The sequence below is a fragment of the Tupaia chinensis genome, unplaced genomic scaffold (genome assembly GCF_000334495.1).
Source record: "Tupaia chinensis unplaced genomic scaffold, TupChi_1.0 Scaffold000253_1, whole genome shotgun sequence".
NCBI classification, from domain to species: domain Eukaryota; kingdom Metazoa; phylum Chordata; class Mammalia; order Scandentia; family Tupaiidae; genus Tupaia; species Tupaia belangeri.
In genome coordinates, this window is record NW_006159733.1 from 467,558 (window position 1) to 487,355 (window position 19,798).

The 19,798-nt window shown below is 38.4% G+C and overlaps 1 protein-coding gene across 1 annotated transcript in view; it reads left to right on the forward strand.

Moving 5' to 3' along the window:
• Positions 1–19,798, forward strand: part of DNAH6 (dynein axonemal heavy chain 6) — a 314,451-nt gene that overhangs the window by 135,447 nt on the left and 159,206 nt on the right. Inside the window, exons 24-31 of the mRNA XM_006149128.1 lie at positions 1–67; positions 1,617–1,781; positions 1,864–1,977; positions 5,047–5,172; positions 5,258–5,413; positions 5,717–5,878; positions 11,376–11,513; positions 18,843–19,010. The exon at positions 1–67 is cut by the window's left edge and continues 153 nt beyond it. Of these exons, the coding sequence (XP_006149190.1) occupies positions 1–67; positions 1,617–1,781; positions 1,864–1,977; positions 5,047–5,172; positions 5,258–5,413; positions 5,717–5,878; positions 11,376–11,513; positions 18,843–19,010 (1,096 nt within the window). The remainder of the gene's footprint in view (positions 68–1,616; positions 1,782–1,863; positions 1,978–5,046; positions 5,173–5,257; positions 5,414–5,716; positions 5,879–11,375; positions 11,514–18,842; positions 19,011–19,798) is intronic.

Consider the following 19,798-nt stretch of genomic DNA (forward strand, 5'->3'; position numbering starts at 1 on the left):
TGAGGGAGAACCAGAAAAGATTTTTACTAATGACATTTTAGCAATGCTGTCACCAGAGGGAGAAAGGGTGAGGTGCTCTTTGTTCTAATTCTTTACAGATAAGTTTTGTTATTCTTCTGAGGTTGGGATGGAGGTCTGTTCATTCTCACTCTAAGCATACCAGGTACCCTGTTGATTCAAGGGCTGCAAGAATAACCAAGATAAACTCTTGCCCTCAAAGATCTCAAAGTCTAGTGCAGAAATTAGTCAAACAATTACAATTTACCAAACAAATGTAGTAACAGAGACATGTGCTCTGTTCTTAGAAACAGTGGAGAAAACTGGAACTGTTTCATTCAACTCTCTACAAAGGGCACCACAGAGGACTGAGTAGGGCACTGGCTCTGCTGCCAGGCAACCTGGGTTGAAGTTTCACCCTTTAATCTTAACCACAGAGGAGGTGAAAGCAGCAGTATGCGATTATGGGATGACTTTGCTGTGCCTAAACCACCTAGAGCAGTACACATCAAGCGCCCTATAAGCCCTAGTGACTGGCAGCAACCTGTCCAGGTCACTGCACAGCAACAGAAAGAGTGCATGCATTTGCAGGCTATGAGCAGCCGGGGACTGCAGGAGGAAAGTCTCACATGCACAACCTCATTCACATGTGTACTCCAGAGATGGAGAGGAGTATCTGCCCTGTAGGATAGGAGCATTCCAGATGGAAAAGTTGCACCAGGACATGCCAGAAAGTTGAGCACGGTGAAGTATCTGTAGGCGTACAGGAACCAATAAATATTTTATTTGTCCTGAATTGACCTTCCTGTAAAAGAATTTGTTTATCACTCTTGCAGATGATGAGGAAAGGGAGGACCAAGGAGATAATCTTAAGAAAACATAAAATGTGAAGAGGATAGAATAGATGCAGACCAACACAAGCAGGACAGTTAGGTCATTGGAAGTCTGAGAAATACAGAGGAGTAGGGATGGAAAGTGTCCACTGGACTGTGAAGTTGGAAGACATGAGTAACCTCAATGAGAACAGATTCAAAAGGGAGGTTGGAGGCAAAAATCAAATGACAGCTAATCAAATGGAGAAAGAAAATGAAAAGTGAAAAAAAAATCATGTAGTGCATATAGACTCCTCTTTTAGAGTTGCTCTGAGAGAAGCAGTAAAATAAAACAGTAAGGAGGGAGGGATACAGCAGCATATCAATAGAAAGTTCTAGTACTGAGACCAGCAGATGGCATAATGGTTACCTCGTTGGACTCCTACACGGTCGACCGAGGTTCAAGTTGCAAACCCAACAGCTTAAAGTTCATGCTGGGCACATGTGCATGTGTGCCCAAAATCCTGAGAGAAGAATGGAGGAGAAGGGGTTGGAGTGTGGCCATCTCCCCTAGTGATTTCTTGCTTTCTCTGTCTCTCTCTGTCTCTTTGACGAATGCACATATCCTATAGCAAAAAGATCTCTCTAGAAAAAAAAAAAAAAGAAGGAAAGAAAGAAAAACAGTTCCAGTACTTGTGGTCATGTGTCAGCCTTTACATAGCTCAGGGTTCCATTGCGAAGTGCAGAGGATATGCAGTTTATAAGTCCCATATGAGCCATTTTACTGTTGTTCTCATTACCTTCTAGGTTAGCTTGGGGAAAGGCTTGAAGGCCCGAGGCAATGTGGAAGAATGGCTTGGTAAAGTGGAAGAAGCCATGTTCTCATCTCTGCGTCGTCTGTCCAAAGCTGCCATTGCTGACTATCAGGGGAAACTGAGGACAGTCTGGGTTACTACAGGCCACCCATCTCAAGTAACATGCTCATTAAATTTCCATTTCTGAACCTCTCTTCCATGAAATTCATCACACACTTAAAGCAGGTGTATTCTTGCAGGTTATCCTGACTGTTTCTCAAATTATGTGGTGCCGTGATTTGACTGAGTGTCTGGAAACGGAAGATGGTAATCACCTGGAGGCTTTGGAAGCTTTTGAAAGAGTAAATTTTGAGGTGAGATCTTTAGTAGAGTGACTGAAGAGATTGCCATGCTAGGAGGTTTTGATTAGCATGGTTAATGCAAATTAACTGTTTCAGAAATTCCAGTGTTCTGACATGACTTACAAAGCTTTGGGGTTCTCACTAAAATCATTTGTGCCCAACCTTTCTTAGAGACACTACTTTAGCGTTGTATAGTATTTACATGGATACTTAAAAATAGGAGGAAATGGGACCAGCAGATGGTATAACAGTTACATCGCTGGATTCCCACATTACCAACCATAGTTCAAGTCTCAGACTTAGCGGCTTAAAACTCATGCTGGGTGCATGTGCATGCATGCCCAAAATCTTGAGAGGAAAATGGAGCAGGAAAGATTGCAGCATGGCCATTCCCCCTGGGGGGTGATTTCTCACTTTCTGGCTCTCTCTGTCTCTCCAGTGAGCTCATGCACCATATAGCAAAAATCTCTCTTAAAAAAATAGTAAGAGGAAAAACAATTTAAGCAGAAAACATCAGAGGTGTAATGATTTGCAACTTTTAAGAGGAAATTGTATATACTAGGTCTGGTTACCTCTCTCAAAAGCTTATTCAGTCCAAGAAAACCCAGGACTTGTATAATTTCTGTCTCTAGGCTCATGATGTGCTTTTCTGCTATTTTATTAAACCATCAGGCAACTGTCAGTAAAACAATAAATAACTGAATGAACCTAAATACCATTCTACAATAATGTATTAGCTGTAGGACATGTTACAGCTAAACCTAATCAACCTTAACAACTTTTTTAAATTATTTATTTTATTTTATTTATCATTATTATTATTTTTTATTTTGCTACAGGGCACACATGCTCACCAGAGAGAGAGAGAGAGTAAGAGACCAATAGAGACAGAGAAAGTGAGAAAGTAGTCAGTCATGTGAGAATCCAGTGCCTTAACCACCACACCACCTGCTGACCCCAACCTTAACAACTTTTTAAATCACTTACAAGCAAAATGTACAGCAGATCTCTAGGAATCGATTCATCTTATATAACTGAAACTTTATTCCCATTGAACAACAATTACCCATTTTCCCTCTCCCCAGTCTCTGGCAACCACCATTCTACTCTATTTCCATGAGTTGACAGTTTTGGATATTTTATGTAAGTGGACTCATAAATACTGCATTACTTCTTCTGTTACTGGTTCATTTCCCTTAGCATACTGTCCTCCAGGTTGAGCCATGCCATCACATGTGATGAGATCCCATTGTTTTTTAAGACTGAATAACATTCCATTGTATGTTTGTGTGACATTTTCTTTATCCATCCATCCATTGATGGGCATTTAAGTTTTTTTCTGCATCTTTGCTATTACGTCTAATGCTACAGTGCACATAAAGTAAGCTATCTCCTCGAGATTCTGATTTCAACTTTTGAAAATGTATTCAGAAGGAGGATTGTTGGATCATCATCTTAAATGGTAGTTTTATTTTTAAGGAGGATCTGTGCTTTTTTACATAGTAGCTGCACTATTTTATAGTCCTACCAATAGTGTACAGGGGTTTCCTTTTCTCCTCACCCTCACCAAAACCTATTATCTTTTGTTTCTTTAATAATGACTATCTTCACAGGTGTGAGGTAATATCTCATTATGGTTTTGATTAGCATTTCCCTAATGATTAGTGACATTAAACACCTTTTCCAATGTCTGTAGGCCATTTATACATCTTCCTTGGCAAAATGTCTTTTCAAGTCCTTTGCATGCTTATTAATCATATTATGTTGTTAACTGCTATTTCCTTATAAGAGAAATAAGAACTTTATCTTACACCATACAAAAAAAAAATCCAACTCAAAATGGGGTAAGGATTTAAATATAAGACCTGAAACTGTAAAACTCCTAGAAAAAAAAATAATGAAAAAGCTTCATGACATTGGCTTTGACATTGAGTTCTTGAAAGCAAAAATAGACCTGTGCAATTGAATCAAACTAACAAGCTTCTGTATGATAAAGGAAATAATTAAAAGAATAAAAGGCAGCCTAGGGAATAGGAAAACATGTTTGCAAATCATATCTTATGAAAATCCTGTTGTAATCTTTAGCTCCAAATTCTACTTCCAAGCTATATTGCATTTTTAAACATTTATCCTTAACACAAACAGGAGAAAAGAACTTTCTTGAAATATAAGAAAACACTCTCATGAAACTTCTCAATGGAATTTCATCTCCAAAGACTCCCTAAAGAAAATTCCATTGACCTCTATGTACAGGGGGTCACTGATCAGGATTGGCCTGAATGAGAATTCAACGCAGCAGCACAAGGTCCTTAGAGACACTGCTCTTTTTTGAAAAAGAATTTAGCCATTTAGGGACTAGCAGTTAGGGTAATGGCCATGTCACTGGACTACCACGTAGTTGACCGCAGTTCACGTCCCAGACCCGGTGGCTTAAAACTCACGCTGGGCGCATGTGCGTGCATGCCCAAGATCCTGAGAGGAGAATGGAGGAGAAGAGATTGCAGCATGGCCATCCCCCCTGGGGGGTGATTTCTCACTTTCTATCTCTCTGTCTCTCTCTGTCTTTCTGGCGAACACACGTGCCCTATAGCAAAAAAAGAATTTAGCCATTTAGATGACAAAAACTTTTTATTTAGTCATCAGCTTGGTTAAAAGGCTCATATTTTCTGATTGTTAATGAATAAATTACCCTTGAAAATGAAGAGTGTTATCTTTAAGCATACTTCATATTTAGGAAGAGTAGTCTTCTCTAGAGACATCATCACATAGTAGTTAAGAGTATGGACTTCCCTCAAAGTAAATGCCAACTCAGGTCTCATGTTTGCTACTTCCTAACTGTGTGACTGCCATTAAGTCACTTACTCTACATGATCTTCAGTTTCCTCGAATATAAAATAGGAGTAAGATAGTATACACTTTATATATGTCTTATTGGAATTAAATAAGGTAGAGAATTATCCTATTTTGTTACAGAATTATAGATTATTAAAACTGGATGGTTAAGCAAATATCTATTTTGAATTTAATAGTAAAAAAGATAGGAAAAATTCACTATGACAGTTTTCTTTTTTTCGTTTGTAGAGATTAAATGCCCTGGCTGCAATAGTTCGAGGCAGTCTTCCTAAACTGCACAGAAACATCATAACTGCACTGATTACTATTGATGTACATGCCAGAGATATAGTCACTGAACTTGTTCAAGCCAAGGTAAATGTTCCCTTTAAATAAAATCATATACTTCTTTATGAAATTAGTGCATCTGACACATGTATCATTCCTATCACTCATGTAGGTAGAGACAGTTGAATCCTTTGACTGGCAGAGACAACTGCGCTATTATTGGGATATAGACGTGGATAACTGTGTGGCTAGAATGGCACTCTCTCAGTACACTTATGGCTATGAATATCTGGGTGCATGCCCAAGACTGGTTATTACTCCTCTCACAGTAAGTTACTGATCATTTAGGGTAATTTTGACACACATACAAATTTTTCTTTTATCAAAATAATCTTGAAACATCTTACTAACATTAACTGTTGAAAGAATTTGCTATGAATACATCGCTGTAAAGCAAAAATTTGCATTATTTCATTATTGCATGCATGAATCTTTCAGTATATTTCAATTTTTATAAAATGTTTCACGGAAAATAGTGATTCTCCTATAGAAAAGAAAGATGTGAATTTATAGCTCCAGTTAACTGTCTTCAATAATAACAATGTATTGGATTTTTTTTTCTTTTTTTCAGGATCGCTGCTATCTTTGCCTCATGGGGGCTTTGCAGCTCGATCTGGGTGGTGCACCAGCTGGTCCTGCTGGCACTGGGAAAACAGAGACTACCAAAGACCTAGCAAAAGCTCTTGCCATCCAATGTGTGGTCTTTAACTGTTCTGATGGATTGGATTACAAGGTACAATGCTAGGCATCTGAATGCTAATATTATGTGTCTTTCACTGTTTACAAGTCATAGCAAAATAAGGAAGAAAGGAGTATTGGTAAAAAAGGGGGAAGAAGTGGGGCAAATAATGGTTTAAATGGGATAAATAGAGCAATGAAGAAAAGTCAACACATGACATTCTGGATGATCCAGGGAAGAATCAAGGTAGGGAGGGTCTTTGTCAAATGATGCAAAAATAAACTCTGAACATGTCAGAAATAGAAAAAAGTGAGAGACAGGGATCCAGTTTCATCTTTCTACAGGTGGATATCCAGTTTTTTCAGCACCATTTGCTAAAGAGATTTTCTTTTCCCTACTGGATTGTGTGGTGCCCTTTGACAAAAATCAGTCATCTATGTTTTTGGGTTTATCTGGGTTCTCTATTCTATTCAGTTGGTCTATATGCCTGTTTTTGTGTCAATTCAATGCTGTTTGTATTATCGCAGCTTCATAATATATTATGGGGTCAGGGAGTGAGGTGCCTCCTGCTCCACTCTTCTTGTACAGTATTGCTTTGGCAATAAGGGGTCTTTTATGATTCTAGACAAATCCTATGATTTTTTTTTAACTCTGTGAAGAATGTCCCTGGTAATTTGATTGGAATTGAAGTAAATATGCAGATTAATTTGGGGAGAATAGACATTTTTTATTATGTTTATTCTTAATAACAAAAATCAACTCCAAATGGATCAAAGATTTAAACCTAAGACTTCAAAGTATAAAACTACTGTTTGAAAACACTGAGGAAACTCTGGGAGACATCGGAGTAGACAAAGACTTCTTAAATAAGATCCCCAAAGCACAGGCAATAATGGCAAAAATAGACAAGTGGGATTATATCATGTTAAAAAGCTTCTGCACAGCAAAAGAAACAATAATTAGAGTGAATCAACAACTCTCAGAATGGGAGAATATATTTGCAAACTACACATCAGATAAGGATCTGATAACCAGAATATACAGGGAACTCAAGCAGCTCACCAGAAAAAGAAAAAAAAGATCAACCCAATTAAAAGATGGGCAAATGAGTTGAAAAGACAGTTCTCTGAGAAAGACATACAAACAGCCAAAAAAAGCACATGAAAAAAAATGCTCAACATTCCTCATCATAAGGGAGATGCAAATCAAAACCACAATAAGATACCACCTAACCCCAGTCAAATGGCTAAGATTAAAAAAAACAAAGAATGATAAGTTCTGATGAGGCTGTGGAGAAAAGGAACTCTCCTCCATTGTCCATGGGAATGTAAATTAGTACAGCCACTATGGAGAATAATATCAAGATTCCTAAAGACCTACAAATAGAACTGCCATATGATCCAGCAGTTCCACTCCTGGGTATCTACTCAAAGGATAGGAATGCGTTCAGTCAGAAAAACTTGCACATCCTTGTTTACTGTGGCATTATTCACAATTAAAGTAATTTGCTGGTAGTCATCAATAGTAAATGGCAAAAATGGCATTCGAACACGTCTCTTTTTTTTAATATAACTTTATTTGAAAATCAGCATTAGTTCTCATCCACATTGACTGTAGATTTTTTTAAAGTGGTAACAGGTACATAGGTCACCAGAGTGTAGAGCTTGTTGGGTGAATCTTCATCCAGTTTTCATTTTCTGGACAACCGCACACAGATTCGATATGGGATGTTCCTTATTCCTTTGGCCCAGATAGTTTTGTTGAGCCTGGTATCAATGCGCACATCTGGAGTCCCCATCTCTTTCATGGCAAATATCTGGATTTCTTTGAGTGCTCGAGGGGCACATTTCTTGAAGCCCACGCCATGGATGTGCTTGTGAATGTTGATGGTGTATTCCCAGTTCACCACCTCGTTGAGGGAGAACAACCCTTCTCGCCACCCTTCTTTGCGGGAGCCATTCTGCCCAGCCTAAGCTAGAAAGAAAGAATGCCTCTTTTTTTAAGTTTAATTATTTCTTTCATTAGAAAGAGAGAACTTGACAAGATGTTGCCACATTATGATACTTCTACTCACCCGCCTAGTCATGCAGAATCACATGCACTGCAGACACACCCAGCATTTTCAGGTCCACTTGGTATATGAACTCAGGATCCACATGTGGCTCCCATATTGTGCAGTGGCACCTGACCACCTCAACTGCCTGAACCCCGTGATTGGGCCTGAACACATGTCTTTTGAGTCAAGTGTATTTCTCTCTTTAAAAAAAATAACATAAAATAAAACCACACATAGTATGTACTAATTCTAGAAACAGAAAACAATGTAAAGAATAAAATAGACTACCCATGTAGCTATCTCCTAGTTAGAAGATAAAATGTTACCAATATACTGCAATCCTCCTTATCTCTTTCCAGTAGGGATAACCTCTAGTCTGAATTTGAGGTTTATTATTATTCATATATATGGTATATGTATATGATCTCTAAATTTAAAATATAGTTTTAGTCTATGTTCTGCATTCTGTAATTTTATTTTTCCACAATCTCAGGGCTGTATACATACTCCAAGTATAAAGACCATGGCTCGCTCTGCTAGGTGGGAGAGTTCCTCAACTTTGCTGTCCAGAATGCCAAATTAGTCTTTAGTCCTATCCATTTTGTTGTCCTGTATGCCTATATAATTTTTCTTGTCTTGGTTACATGATTATGAATTTCCAAGGACTGTTTTATGTCTCTAATACCTTTGTAGATAAAGGTATTAGTAAATCTTATTTATTATAGGAATGTAATTTCCTCCCAAATTTCTCTGAGGATTCCATTTGAATTTTTTTTTAATTATCTTCTGTTGCTTAAGTATCACGTTTTCTCCACAGTTGCTCATTGGGTTCATTCCTTCTTCCTCTTTTTTCAAGTTTTTTTTTTTCCTTTATGAGAAGGGGGAAGGGAGAGAGAAAGAGGAAAAGAAAGAGAATGAGAAATAAAATCTCTCTCTCTCTCTCTCTCTCTCTCTCTCTCTCTCTCTCTCTCTCTTTTTGCTGTGATTCCCCCCAGCCTCCCAGCCAGCCAGGATCATGGGCACACCCATGAGCATGCCTGATGTAGTCAGGTCAAATGGGGATCTGAATTCAGTGCTTCCTCATATGCCTCCAGTATTGCCCATGGGAGCCTACCATCTGAGCCACCATGACTGGCCCTCCTCTTTCTTTCTCCTCTTGGGTTTCTCCAAATATCTATTGATCTTTACTTCCCGGTTCATAAGCATGGTTGGAGGATGGTGTCTATTCATGAGGACTGCTTGTTTCTCAGCAATGTCCCTCATTAAATGAAAGACCTACTGCGAGCCCTACAAAAAATACAGATGTGTGGAGTTTCCCAGAGTATGGAGGCATGGAGCAACCACCAGTGAAAGCACCTCTTAAATGCCAAATAAGGATCTTCCTTCTAAAGTCATTCATTTCAATGGGTTTCACTCTTGAATAGTGCTATCTTTCCTTTATTGTTTTTGCTTTGTTTATATATTTTTTATTTCAATTTATTTTATACATTCAATTACATATGTCACTTAGCTTACAAAGTGAATATTTCAACATGTATACATTTCTCACCAGTCCAGTTGAGAATATTATACACATTATCTTCAACAGATAATAACCCATTTCTTTGTCCCATAAATGCCTTGCTTCTCTATTTTTCTCCTTAATGTCCTTCCTTAGACTCTCCTCCTTCACCCATCCTCTTCCCACACTGAGAGCTACTGAGCTCTTCCCACACCGTATCTGATATTTATAACCATTTCCTATGTTTCTTTATCCTCTAGTCATTCAGTTTCAGCTGTAGAGTGCAAACATTTGATATCCTTTTTTATTTTTGAATCTCAATGATGAACTATAAGTCTAGAATCATCTTTCTTTCCTGTCTCTGCTTTTCTTATCTCCCAAGCTTTATGTCTCCTCTCATTATTTACTAAAATCTCCCCAAGGCAGATCTCCCCATTTCTCTACAAGTATGTCCTTGGGTTTTAGCCTAGTGGGGGCAAGTCAAGAGCTCTGTTAACTCCATTCAGGACAGAAGAAAGTGACAGAGATAGTAGGGACCTGCAAACTTGATCATTCCAATGCCCAACAACTGCCTTGGAGCATATGTCTTCTTTCCTTGTATGTACTGATATTAGCTTTGAAGTTTCTCAGAGGCCCCACAGAAGGGCAGATTTTTCCTCCCTCTACTTTGGAACTATAGTCTGTCCTTCTCATTTGGGTATTCTGTTTCTATGGACTTTCCGTATGCCAACATTTTTTTCCAACAATTTCTTCTTCTTCTGGTTTCTCTTTCTATTATATTTCCATCACACAGAACAGGTAGAAATGGAGACACAGAAAGGGAGACACACACATACACACACTCACATGGATCTGTCTTTCTGTGATTCATAGGGATTGGAGGAAGGAGAAGTAGCAGTATATGCTCAGCTGAAGCAGAAAAACCATTAGCTCTATTTGTAAAGAGATAAATATAAAGTTTAATTCAATTTTTATATAAATGCCTACTCAAAAAGTCAAGTCTTCAAAGAAATAATACACTTTAGATGGTAATAAGTACATATTCATTTTCCTCCACCATTAGGATTTGCTGTTAGATTAAATTAAGAACCACCACTGTAACTTGCAGCTGAGTTAGCACTGTAACTACCCTCCTGCATATAGCCCCAGGGTACCTGAAGGTATACTGAGGGATACTTGTGGATGGGCAGTTTCAAAGGAAGTAAAAAAGAAAATTCCAGGTCTTTATCTTTGATATAGGCTCTCAGCTTAAATTTATCTTCTAGAACATATGCCTGTTGTGGTCATACTAGTTCTTCACTTCTACCTACCCTTCACACAGGCAATTCTTGTGAGCTATCTGCCATCTAGAGTACCTGGGGGAAGAAAAAAAAAAAAAAAAAGCTTCCATTAGTAAAAATTTTCAAGCGTTTTTTTTCCCCTTAAGTTTGTCTATGCCATAAATTAAGAGTCTTTGAGAACCTGTCAAGTCATTATAGAGGTGGGTGGAAATAATGAAAAAAGAAGGAAAATTGATTAGATTGTCATTTTACTTCAAAATAAAAATTAGAAAAAACGGGACCAGCAGATAGTGTAATGGTTACATTGTTGGACTCCCACATATTCAACCACAGTTCAAGGCCTGACCTGGTGGTTAAAACTCATGCCAGGTGCATGTGCATACATGCCCAAGATCCTCAGTGGAGAATCAAGGAGAAGGGATTACAGTTTGCCCATCTCCCCGGGAGATGATTTCTCACTTTCTGTCTCTCTTTCTCTGTCTTTCCAGTGAGCACACACGCCCTATAGCAAAAATCTCTCAAAAAAAAAAAAAAAAGTTAGGTGAAAGAAGATATTTGCTGCTGTAGAAAGGTGCTTGCTTCTGATGTAGCCAAGTATTCACATAAAATTATTGCTTATTTGCTGATACCACCTGTCTTCTCATTAATGTTTCAGCTCAAAATTTAACTTTTGAAGGAGTTCGCCAAAGTTAAAAGGCTATGCTTTGATTTCAGATGATGGGGCGCTTCTTCAGTGGCTTGGCACAGTCAGGGGCCTGGTGCTGCTTTGATGAATTTAATCGAATTGACATAGAAGTTTTGTCAGTCATTGCACAGCAGCTCATTACCATTAGGAACGCCAAAGCTGCAAAGGTAAGGCATCTTCGGTTGTCTATCAGATAACTTCTCTTAAGTTTATAATTAGTTCACAGAATGTGGCGTTTAGGAAAAACAATGCTAACTTGAGCTTGTCTAGTTCATGTCTGAAGTAGAATCAGTGAGTCCTGCAACAGAAGATGTGCCAGGTCTGCCTTTAGTGAATTAATTCCTCATCCAGACAACTCAGAACTCCACGACAGACACTGGTGAGCTGGGGCCTGGGGATACAGAATCTGAGATTAAGGCCCTGCCCTCCAGGAAATCTATTTTTCCTGTCTCTGACAGACCCTCATGCACACACACACACACCCAAGTCTTGTCCCTCTGCCTTCCTCCTCACCTCTCTTGTTCTTGCCTTTGACATCTTCTTCTCTGCTAAGGTTCTCTAATGCTGGTTCTTTTGGGCTCAGGTGCCTTCATCGCAGACTCTGGGCTCAGTGTAGTGCTGGAGAAAAAGTTAGGAGTCCTGGGGAACTCATGCAGGCCTTGGATCTATAGATCTCACTGAAAATCCAAGGAGTATGGAGGCAGATGAAGATAGTGATCCTGTTATTCAAAATTTGTTTTAGCCTCTTATAAGCATGTCCCTGGAAAAAGGAATTTGTTTTTAGAAGCTGGTGGCAGTGAAGAAATGGCACCGAGTCCTCTACTATTCTATGTTGACCTTCTGAGATATGTGGCACTAGTGTTCAGCCTCTTCAAACAAGAACATCCGCTGCCCCAAGCCTTTTGAGGATCCCCCACTCTTCCCTTGGCCCCTTTCAGAAGAATCCTAGACATCCTCAGAATCCATCATTAGGGCTTCTGGACTCGGCTCCAGCTCTAGGTGCAGGGGTCATTGTTATTGGAAGGTGCCCTAACAAAAAGTTGTTTAATGTTTTGATTATCACCTCTGCAAAACAAACTATAGAACAAAGTTTTTAAAACATGAATTGGGTTGGGGGGATGGTTAGCAGGTGGTGTGGTAGTTGGGGCACTGGACTTCCACATGGCCAACTGTGGTTTGAGTCCTGGACCTGGTGGCTTGCTTTCTTACTCTCCATCTCTCTCTCTGTCGCTTGCTCTTGTCAAATTAAGTAAACACAATTAAATAAACATTTCTCTTTTTTAAATTTTTTTATTTTTTTACATTTTTTAATACATTCAATCACATTATTTAGCTTACAAGGTTATCATTTCAATATGTGAACATTTCTCCCCAGTCCAGTTAATCAAAATATAACAATACTACCTCCCTGTCTCAACAATGCTGTCTCCATATCCCTCAATATTTCTCTTTTAAAAAGCATGAATTGGACTTTAATGATCCACTAAATTATACAAGTCACTGTGGCACTTACTTTATAATTACTTCATCTTTACACCAAACCTATGTGAGATTGCATTTTCCCAAGGATATAAGTAAAAAGGATTCAAAGATGTTTAAAAAAAATTTTTATAGACACCAAAATACCAAGACACATACCTAAATCTATGTGATTCTAAAGTCATCTGCACCCCTCCTTCCTCCCACATACTCCTGTAGGCCTGTATTAAATGCAGGAACCTCCAGATATTGCATAATGTGTGAGTCATTATCATTTTGCTTAGCAGTTAGCTGAGATCAAAGGATAGGAAGTAAAAGACAAGGACCCAAGAGAGTAGAGGCAATATTAAAGCCTTTCCAACTGGAGGGCAGTCACATGAAGTGAAAGAAAGATAGAACAACTGAAATTAACCAACCTTACCCTCGAGTTGCAAGTGGTCAGGTGAGATAGTTAGAGTAAGATATATGCCCTGGAATAGATGAAGAAACTAAAGCATAGAAATGGAGAGGTTTGAATAGCACAAGCAGTCATTTAGGCACTGCAAGTCTGGTTTTTAGTTATACTACTCAGCATTCTCTTCTCCACACTGTGACACGTAACACAGCTCTATCTTGGTCTTCCTCTGTATTTCTCATGACTGCTAATAATCTTTTTTCTTTTCCCTTTTTTCCATTTATTTATTTATTTTTACATTTTTCTACAAACATTTACTTTACCTATCAAAAAATTTTTTTCTCATACTCCTTAGTTCTTGACAGTTAATAAACAACTTTCAAAATTTCAGAATACTGAATTTTAAAGATAATGTTCAAAATGTTTCTTATAATTTTGTATAATTTTGTTTCTGACTCTATAACAACAGAGACAGTATGGTTTTAAATATTTTTGAGAAAATATTTACATGTCGGCTACTCAAACCGTTGAAAAGCAAATGCCCAGCGCACTAATCACACATAAACCTTCTCAGTTCAGCCCTGCCTACCAAGTATTCTGTGATCTACCATCTGCCAACAAAGATCAGTCTGTTTTTCTTCCTTTAAAGTCTTTCTCAAGAGAATCCTCTGGTGTGGTTGGTCTTTTGCAATCTCTACTGATTACAATGCTGGGCTGGAAAAGTACAGGTTATCTTATGTTTTAAATTCTTTCACATATCTTTTCTAACCTCTCTGCCAGGCAGAAATATTTATGGTGCCAGGCCATCTTTCTAAGAACTTCTGTTGGCTGACTTGGTATCCACCTTAGTTCCAAAGTTTTCTGATTAATCTTCAGGTATGACATTCTAGTCAAAGCCCTGTCCAATAATGACTATTCCCAGTTTCTTATTCAATGCAACAAGCATTATTGAACTATCCAAATAACCCTTCTGCCACAAAATAAGAATACTCCCAAATATTTCCAATTCAAGAGTGGTCAGGAAGGAAGAAAAGTTTGTTTCCATTTAAAGAAACAAGAAAAATATTTTTAACAAATTGCTGAATCTATCAACAACTCAAAAAAAAAGTAAAATGCTTAAATTGGGAAAACAAAGCATAATAAAAGAAATCAGTAACATTTTACTCAAAACTCATAAAATTCTATTTCACTAGTTCAGTCTTAGGTTCGGACTCTCTTCTGTTGAATATGCAGTGTTACGGCGGTCCAGTCTTTCCATTTAAATCCTGGAAGTTAACATTCAAGTTATTATTTATTTTTCTTGACCCTAACATTAAATTGGTCATTTTCTTGGTTGCCTTTGTTCTCTTATTTCTGTGTATGTGTTTAGTTTTCCTGGTAGAGAACTCCTTTCAGAATTTCTTGAAGAGTAGGTGTGCTATTGGCAAATTCTTTCAGGTCTTGTTTATCTGAGAATGTTTTTATCCTTTCTTTCCATGTGAAAAATAATCTTGCTGGTATAGTATTCTTGGTTGAAACTGTTTTTCACTTAACACTTTGAATATATTTTCCCATTCTTTTCCTTGCTCACGTTGTTTCTAATGAGAGGTCTGAGGTTAACCTGATTGGATAACCTTTATAAGTAACCTGATGTTTCTCTCTTGCCGATTTTAGTATCTTGTCTTTGTCTGTAGATTTGGCCAGTTTGGCTATGATGTGCCTTGGAGAAGATCTTCTTGGGTTGACTCTATTAGGGGTCCTTTGTATTTCTTAGGTCTGGATATTTGAATGCCTCTCTAGATTTGGAAAGTTTTTTTCCAAGATGTCATGGAATAGGTTATCAATGCCCTTATTAGTTTCCTCGCATTCTGGAATACCGACTATCCAGATTATACCGATTACTGGACACTTAATGCTGTCTAGTATTTCTCATATAGTATTCTCATTTTGGGGGGGAGTTATTTTCACAGGTTTTTTTTTTTTTTCTAGATCAGAAGTTTTGCCTTCAACAGCTGAGATTCAATTTACTGCATGGACTAATCTGCTTTTAATATTTTTGAGGGAGGTTTTGATTTCCTAAATGGCAGCCTTCATCTCTAATAGCGCCTTTTGATTCTTTTGTGTATTTCCTCTTTCAGATCATGGAAGAACTTCAACACCTCCTGAAACTCGTTATCTCTTTTCTCCTGCATCTTCTGGAGTTCATTATCTCTCAGCTTTTGCATCTCATTTAGTTTTGTCAATATGAATATTCTAAATTATCTATCAGACATTTTCCATGAGTTCTACTGTACTGTCTGTGGATGATGAGGGATTGTTCTTTTCCAATAGGGGAGAGATATTTTCTTAATTTCTCATATTTCTTTTGCCTCTGTGGTTGTTTCTGGTCATTCTGTGACAAAATCTATCCTCCACTGTGCTTTGCAAGGTGGTATCCACAGAAAGATAGGAGTTCCAATTTATAAAAAGAAATTTCTTTATTGAAGCAGTGAGGATTTCAGTGACTCTAAAAGTATTCAGATGCTTGGCTACTGTGCACCTAGGCCCATCTAGACATTCAGTGTGTGGAGAGTGAAGCTTAGGATGGGAAAGTAAGGTTTTAAAAAATAAGCAAAAGGGAAAAAAATAGAAAAACACTACCAAAAAAGAGGGAAAAAGAAAAAAATTTTACACGTAAGAAATGAAAACGGTGCAGTATGCTTGCGGGCCACGCAAACACATCAGGACATACCTCAGCTTTAAAATGGCTTTTGAAATTAGCAAGTGAAAGAAAAGGCCCGAGGTGAGGAAAAGTGGTTGAAAAAAAAATTTTTAATTAAAAATTTAAAGAGAGAGAGAGTGAGACAGACAGACAGACAGCCAGAGACAGAGAAAAGACAGAGGTTGTCCTACCTTGTCTGAATATTTCGGGAGCCTAGGAAATGGAGTTTAGGGCATAGCTTCCCTGAACATTTCAGGACATACCCTCAGCTTTAAAATAGCTTCTTGTCTGAATATTTCGGGAGTCTAGCTGCTAATAGTAACTTAATCCAGTGTCCCAGCCACAAACATGGAATTCACCTTGGATTTATCCTATTATTGTCAATCCTAGAATTTAAATCATAACCAAATCCTATTAATTTCATCTTCTATATGCCTCTCATCCTCACTTGTATCTCTCGAATTCTGGCTCTCACCATCTCCCCAGTGACAATTCCTTACTGATCTCCCTGTCTGTAGTTTGTTCACCCTCTCCACCTCTGTCATTGATCCTATCACTCATTACTTAGTCTTTTCTGCTTCCCCCCAAACCACTGGGACAAAATCTGAATTTCTTAGCTTAGTGTGCAAGATGCTCAAGCTCTGGCCTGGCTGTACTTCCTACTGTAACTTTACCGTCTAGTAAAATGAATTGCTGGTCATTCCCTCAACATGTGGAGTTATTTCTTACTCCTGCCCCCTTGGCCTGGAATGGCTGCCCCTGCTCATCTACCTGAAATGTCCTTCATTCTTCATGTCTCAAGCAGGCTGTCCATTCTCTCATAGGCTTCACACACATTTTCGCTATAGTAGCCATCACAATGTGGTCATAGTTTCCAGATCTGTCTGATTGCAGACAACAAGCCCAGGAGATTATGGAGGGATGGGGAGTTAGTCTCCTTCAGCTCTGTGTCTCATCTGCAATAGGTACACAACAAGTCTTTGCTGCTGAATAAAAGTAAATGGGATGTACCAATGACAGTGACCAGGGGGGCTCAGCCACACAAAGATGAAGACTGGATTGCAGTTTCTTGGGGTATACCAAAAAGTGGGCATGGAGAAAGTTTAGTGGTCACTAAGTCTAAGTTAAACTGAGAAGACTCAGCAAAAGGTGGAGTGACATAAAAGTTCTCAGGACTGGGCCAGAAAGGAAGAGACAATTTGGGCAAGGAAAAGACAATCTGTGACAAAATCTATCCTCCACTGTGCTTTGCAAGGTGGTATCCACAGAAAGATAGGAGTTCCAATTTATAAAAAGAAATTTCTTTATTGAAGCAGTGAGGATTTCAGTGACTCTAAAAGTATTCAGATGCTTGGCTACTGTGCACCTAGGCCCATCTAGACATTCAGTGTGTGGAGAGTGAAGCTTAGGATGGGAAAGTAAGGTTTTAAAAAATAAGCAAAAGGGAAAAAAATAGAAAAACACTACCAAAAAAGAGGGAAAAAGAAAAAAATTTTACACGTAAGAAATGAAAACGGTGCAGTATGCTTGCGGGCCACGCAAACACATCAGGACATACCTCAGCTTTAAAATGGCTTTTGAAATTAGCAAGTGAAAGAAAAGGCCCGAGGTGAGGAAAAGTGGTTGAAAAAAAAATTTTTAATTAAAAATTTAAAGAGAGAGAGAGTGAGACAGACAGACAGACAGCCAGAGACAGAGAAAAGACAGAGGTTGTCCTACCTTGTCTGAATATTTCGGGAGCCTAGGAAATGGAGTTTAGGGCATAGCTTCCCTGAACATTTCAGGACATACCCTCAGCTTTAAAATAGCTTCTTGTCTGAATATTTCGGGAGTCTAGCTGCTAATAGTAACTTAATCCAGTGTCCCAGCCACAAACATGGAATTCACCTTGGATTTATCCTATTATTGTCAATCCTAGAATTTAAATCATAACCAAATCCTATTAATTTCATCTTCTATATGCCTCTCATCCTCACTTGTATCTCTCGAATTCTGGCTCTCACCATCTCCCCAGTGACAATTCCTTACTGATCTCCCTGTCTGTAGTTTGTTCACCCTCTCCACCTCTGTCATTGATCCTATCACTCATTACTTAGTCTTTTCTGCTTCCCCCCAAACCACTGGGACAAAATCTGAATTTCTTAGCTTAGTGTGCAAGATGCTCAAGCTCTGGCCTGGCTGTACTTCCTACTGTAACTTTACCGTCTAGTAAAATGAATTGCTGGTCATTCCCTCAACATGTGGAGTTATTTCTTACTCCTGCCCCCTTGGCCTGGAATGGCTGCCCCTGCTCATCTACCTGAAATGTCCTTCATTCTTCATGTCTCAAGCAGGCTGTCCATTCTCTCATAGGCTTCACACACATTTTCGCTATAGTAGCCATCACAATGTGGTCATAGTTTCCAGATCTGTCTGATTGCAGACAACAAGCCCAGGAGATTATGGAGGGATGGGGAGTTAGTCTCCTTCAGCTCTGTGTCTCATCTGCAATAGGTACACAACAAGTCTTTGCTGCTGAATAAAAGTAAATGGGATGTACCAATGACAGTGACCAGGGGGGCTCAGCCACACAAAGATGAAGACTGGATTGCAGTTTCTTGGGGTATACCAAAAAGTGGGCATGGAGAAAGTTTAGTGGTCACTAAGTCTAAGTTAAACTGAGAAGACTCAGCAAAAGGTGGAGTGACATAAAAGTTCTCAGGACTGGGCCAGAAAGGAAGAGACAATTTGGGCAAGGAAAAGACAAGGAGGCAGGAAACACTGAGCTCAAGAGATTGGAAGTGAGCAGAACAGAATCAGGAGATAAATGATCCCTATTACCCAACAGAATTCAGTGGCCTTTGTTGGATGCTCCTTTACATGAATCTTATATTGAAGTCAAAATTGTGTGAAAGAAATTACAAATATCTGGAGAATGTTAATATATACTTTCTCCTTAAACAGCTCTCTAGATTCATGTTTGAGGGACGGGAAATAAAGTTGGTTATGACTTGTGCTGCCTTCATCACAATGAATCCTGGATATGCAGGCAGAACCGAATTGCCAGACAATTTGAAAGCCTTGTTTAGACCATTTGCAATGATGGTTCCAAATTACGCCTTGATTGCAGAGGTGAGCTTCACATTATAAAGCAGCAAAAATGTAAGCTTGTTACTTTTATTTACCATTTGATTTTATCAAGTTATAAAGTTCTCTGCACCCTAGTAATGGTTACACATTATTGTTTGAATTTAAGTATATAATAGATTGTCATCAAGTGAAATGTTTCTTCTGTATGTTGTTTTGTTTGTGTGTTTTTAGTACTTTATCTATAATGTCCACAATAATATCCAGAATGAATATATATATTATATATTTATATTAATATATTATAATATATGTTATATAATAACATGGAAAGAATCAATAAGTTTAACCAATTTACTTTATCCACTCATCTCTAGGAATTAAAAATGTCTAAATTAGTCATAAAAATACTATATTATTCTTACTTCTCGTTGCACATTATTTTTTATTAGAATCAAAGGATGTTGATTAGGAGCAGCACTAATCACTACGTTGGAGGGTGGAGATTGGTTTGTAAGTCCATATAAACCTAGTCAAAAGTAGTTATTATTGATAAACTATTTATGATTGTATTTGTTCTTTCCATATCTATGTAGAAATTTTTTTTTTTGGAGAGGTTTTTTACTACAGGGCGTGTGCACTCGCCAGCCAGAGAGAGAGAGACATAGAGACAGAAAGTGAGAAATCACCCCCCAGGGGGGATGGTCACACCGCAATCCCTTCTCCTCCATTCTTCTCTCGGGATCTTGGGCATGCATGCACACGCGCCTGGCGTGAGTTTTAAGCCACCGGGTCCGGGAGGCGAACTGCGGTCAACTACGTGGGAGTCCAGC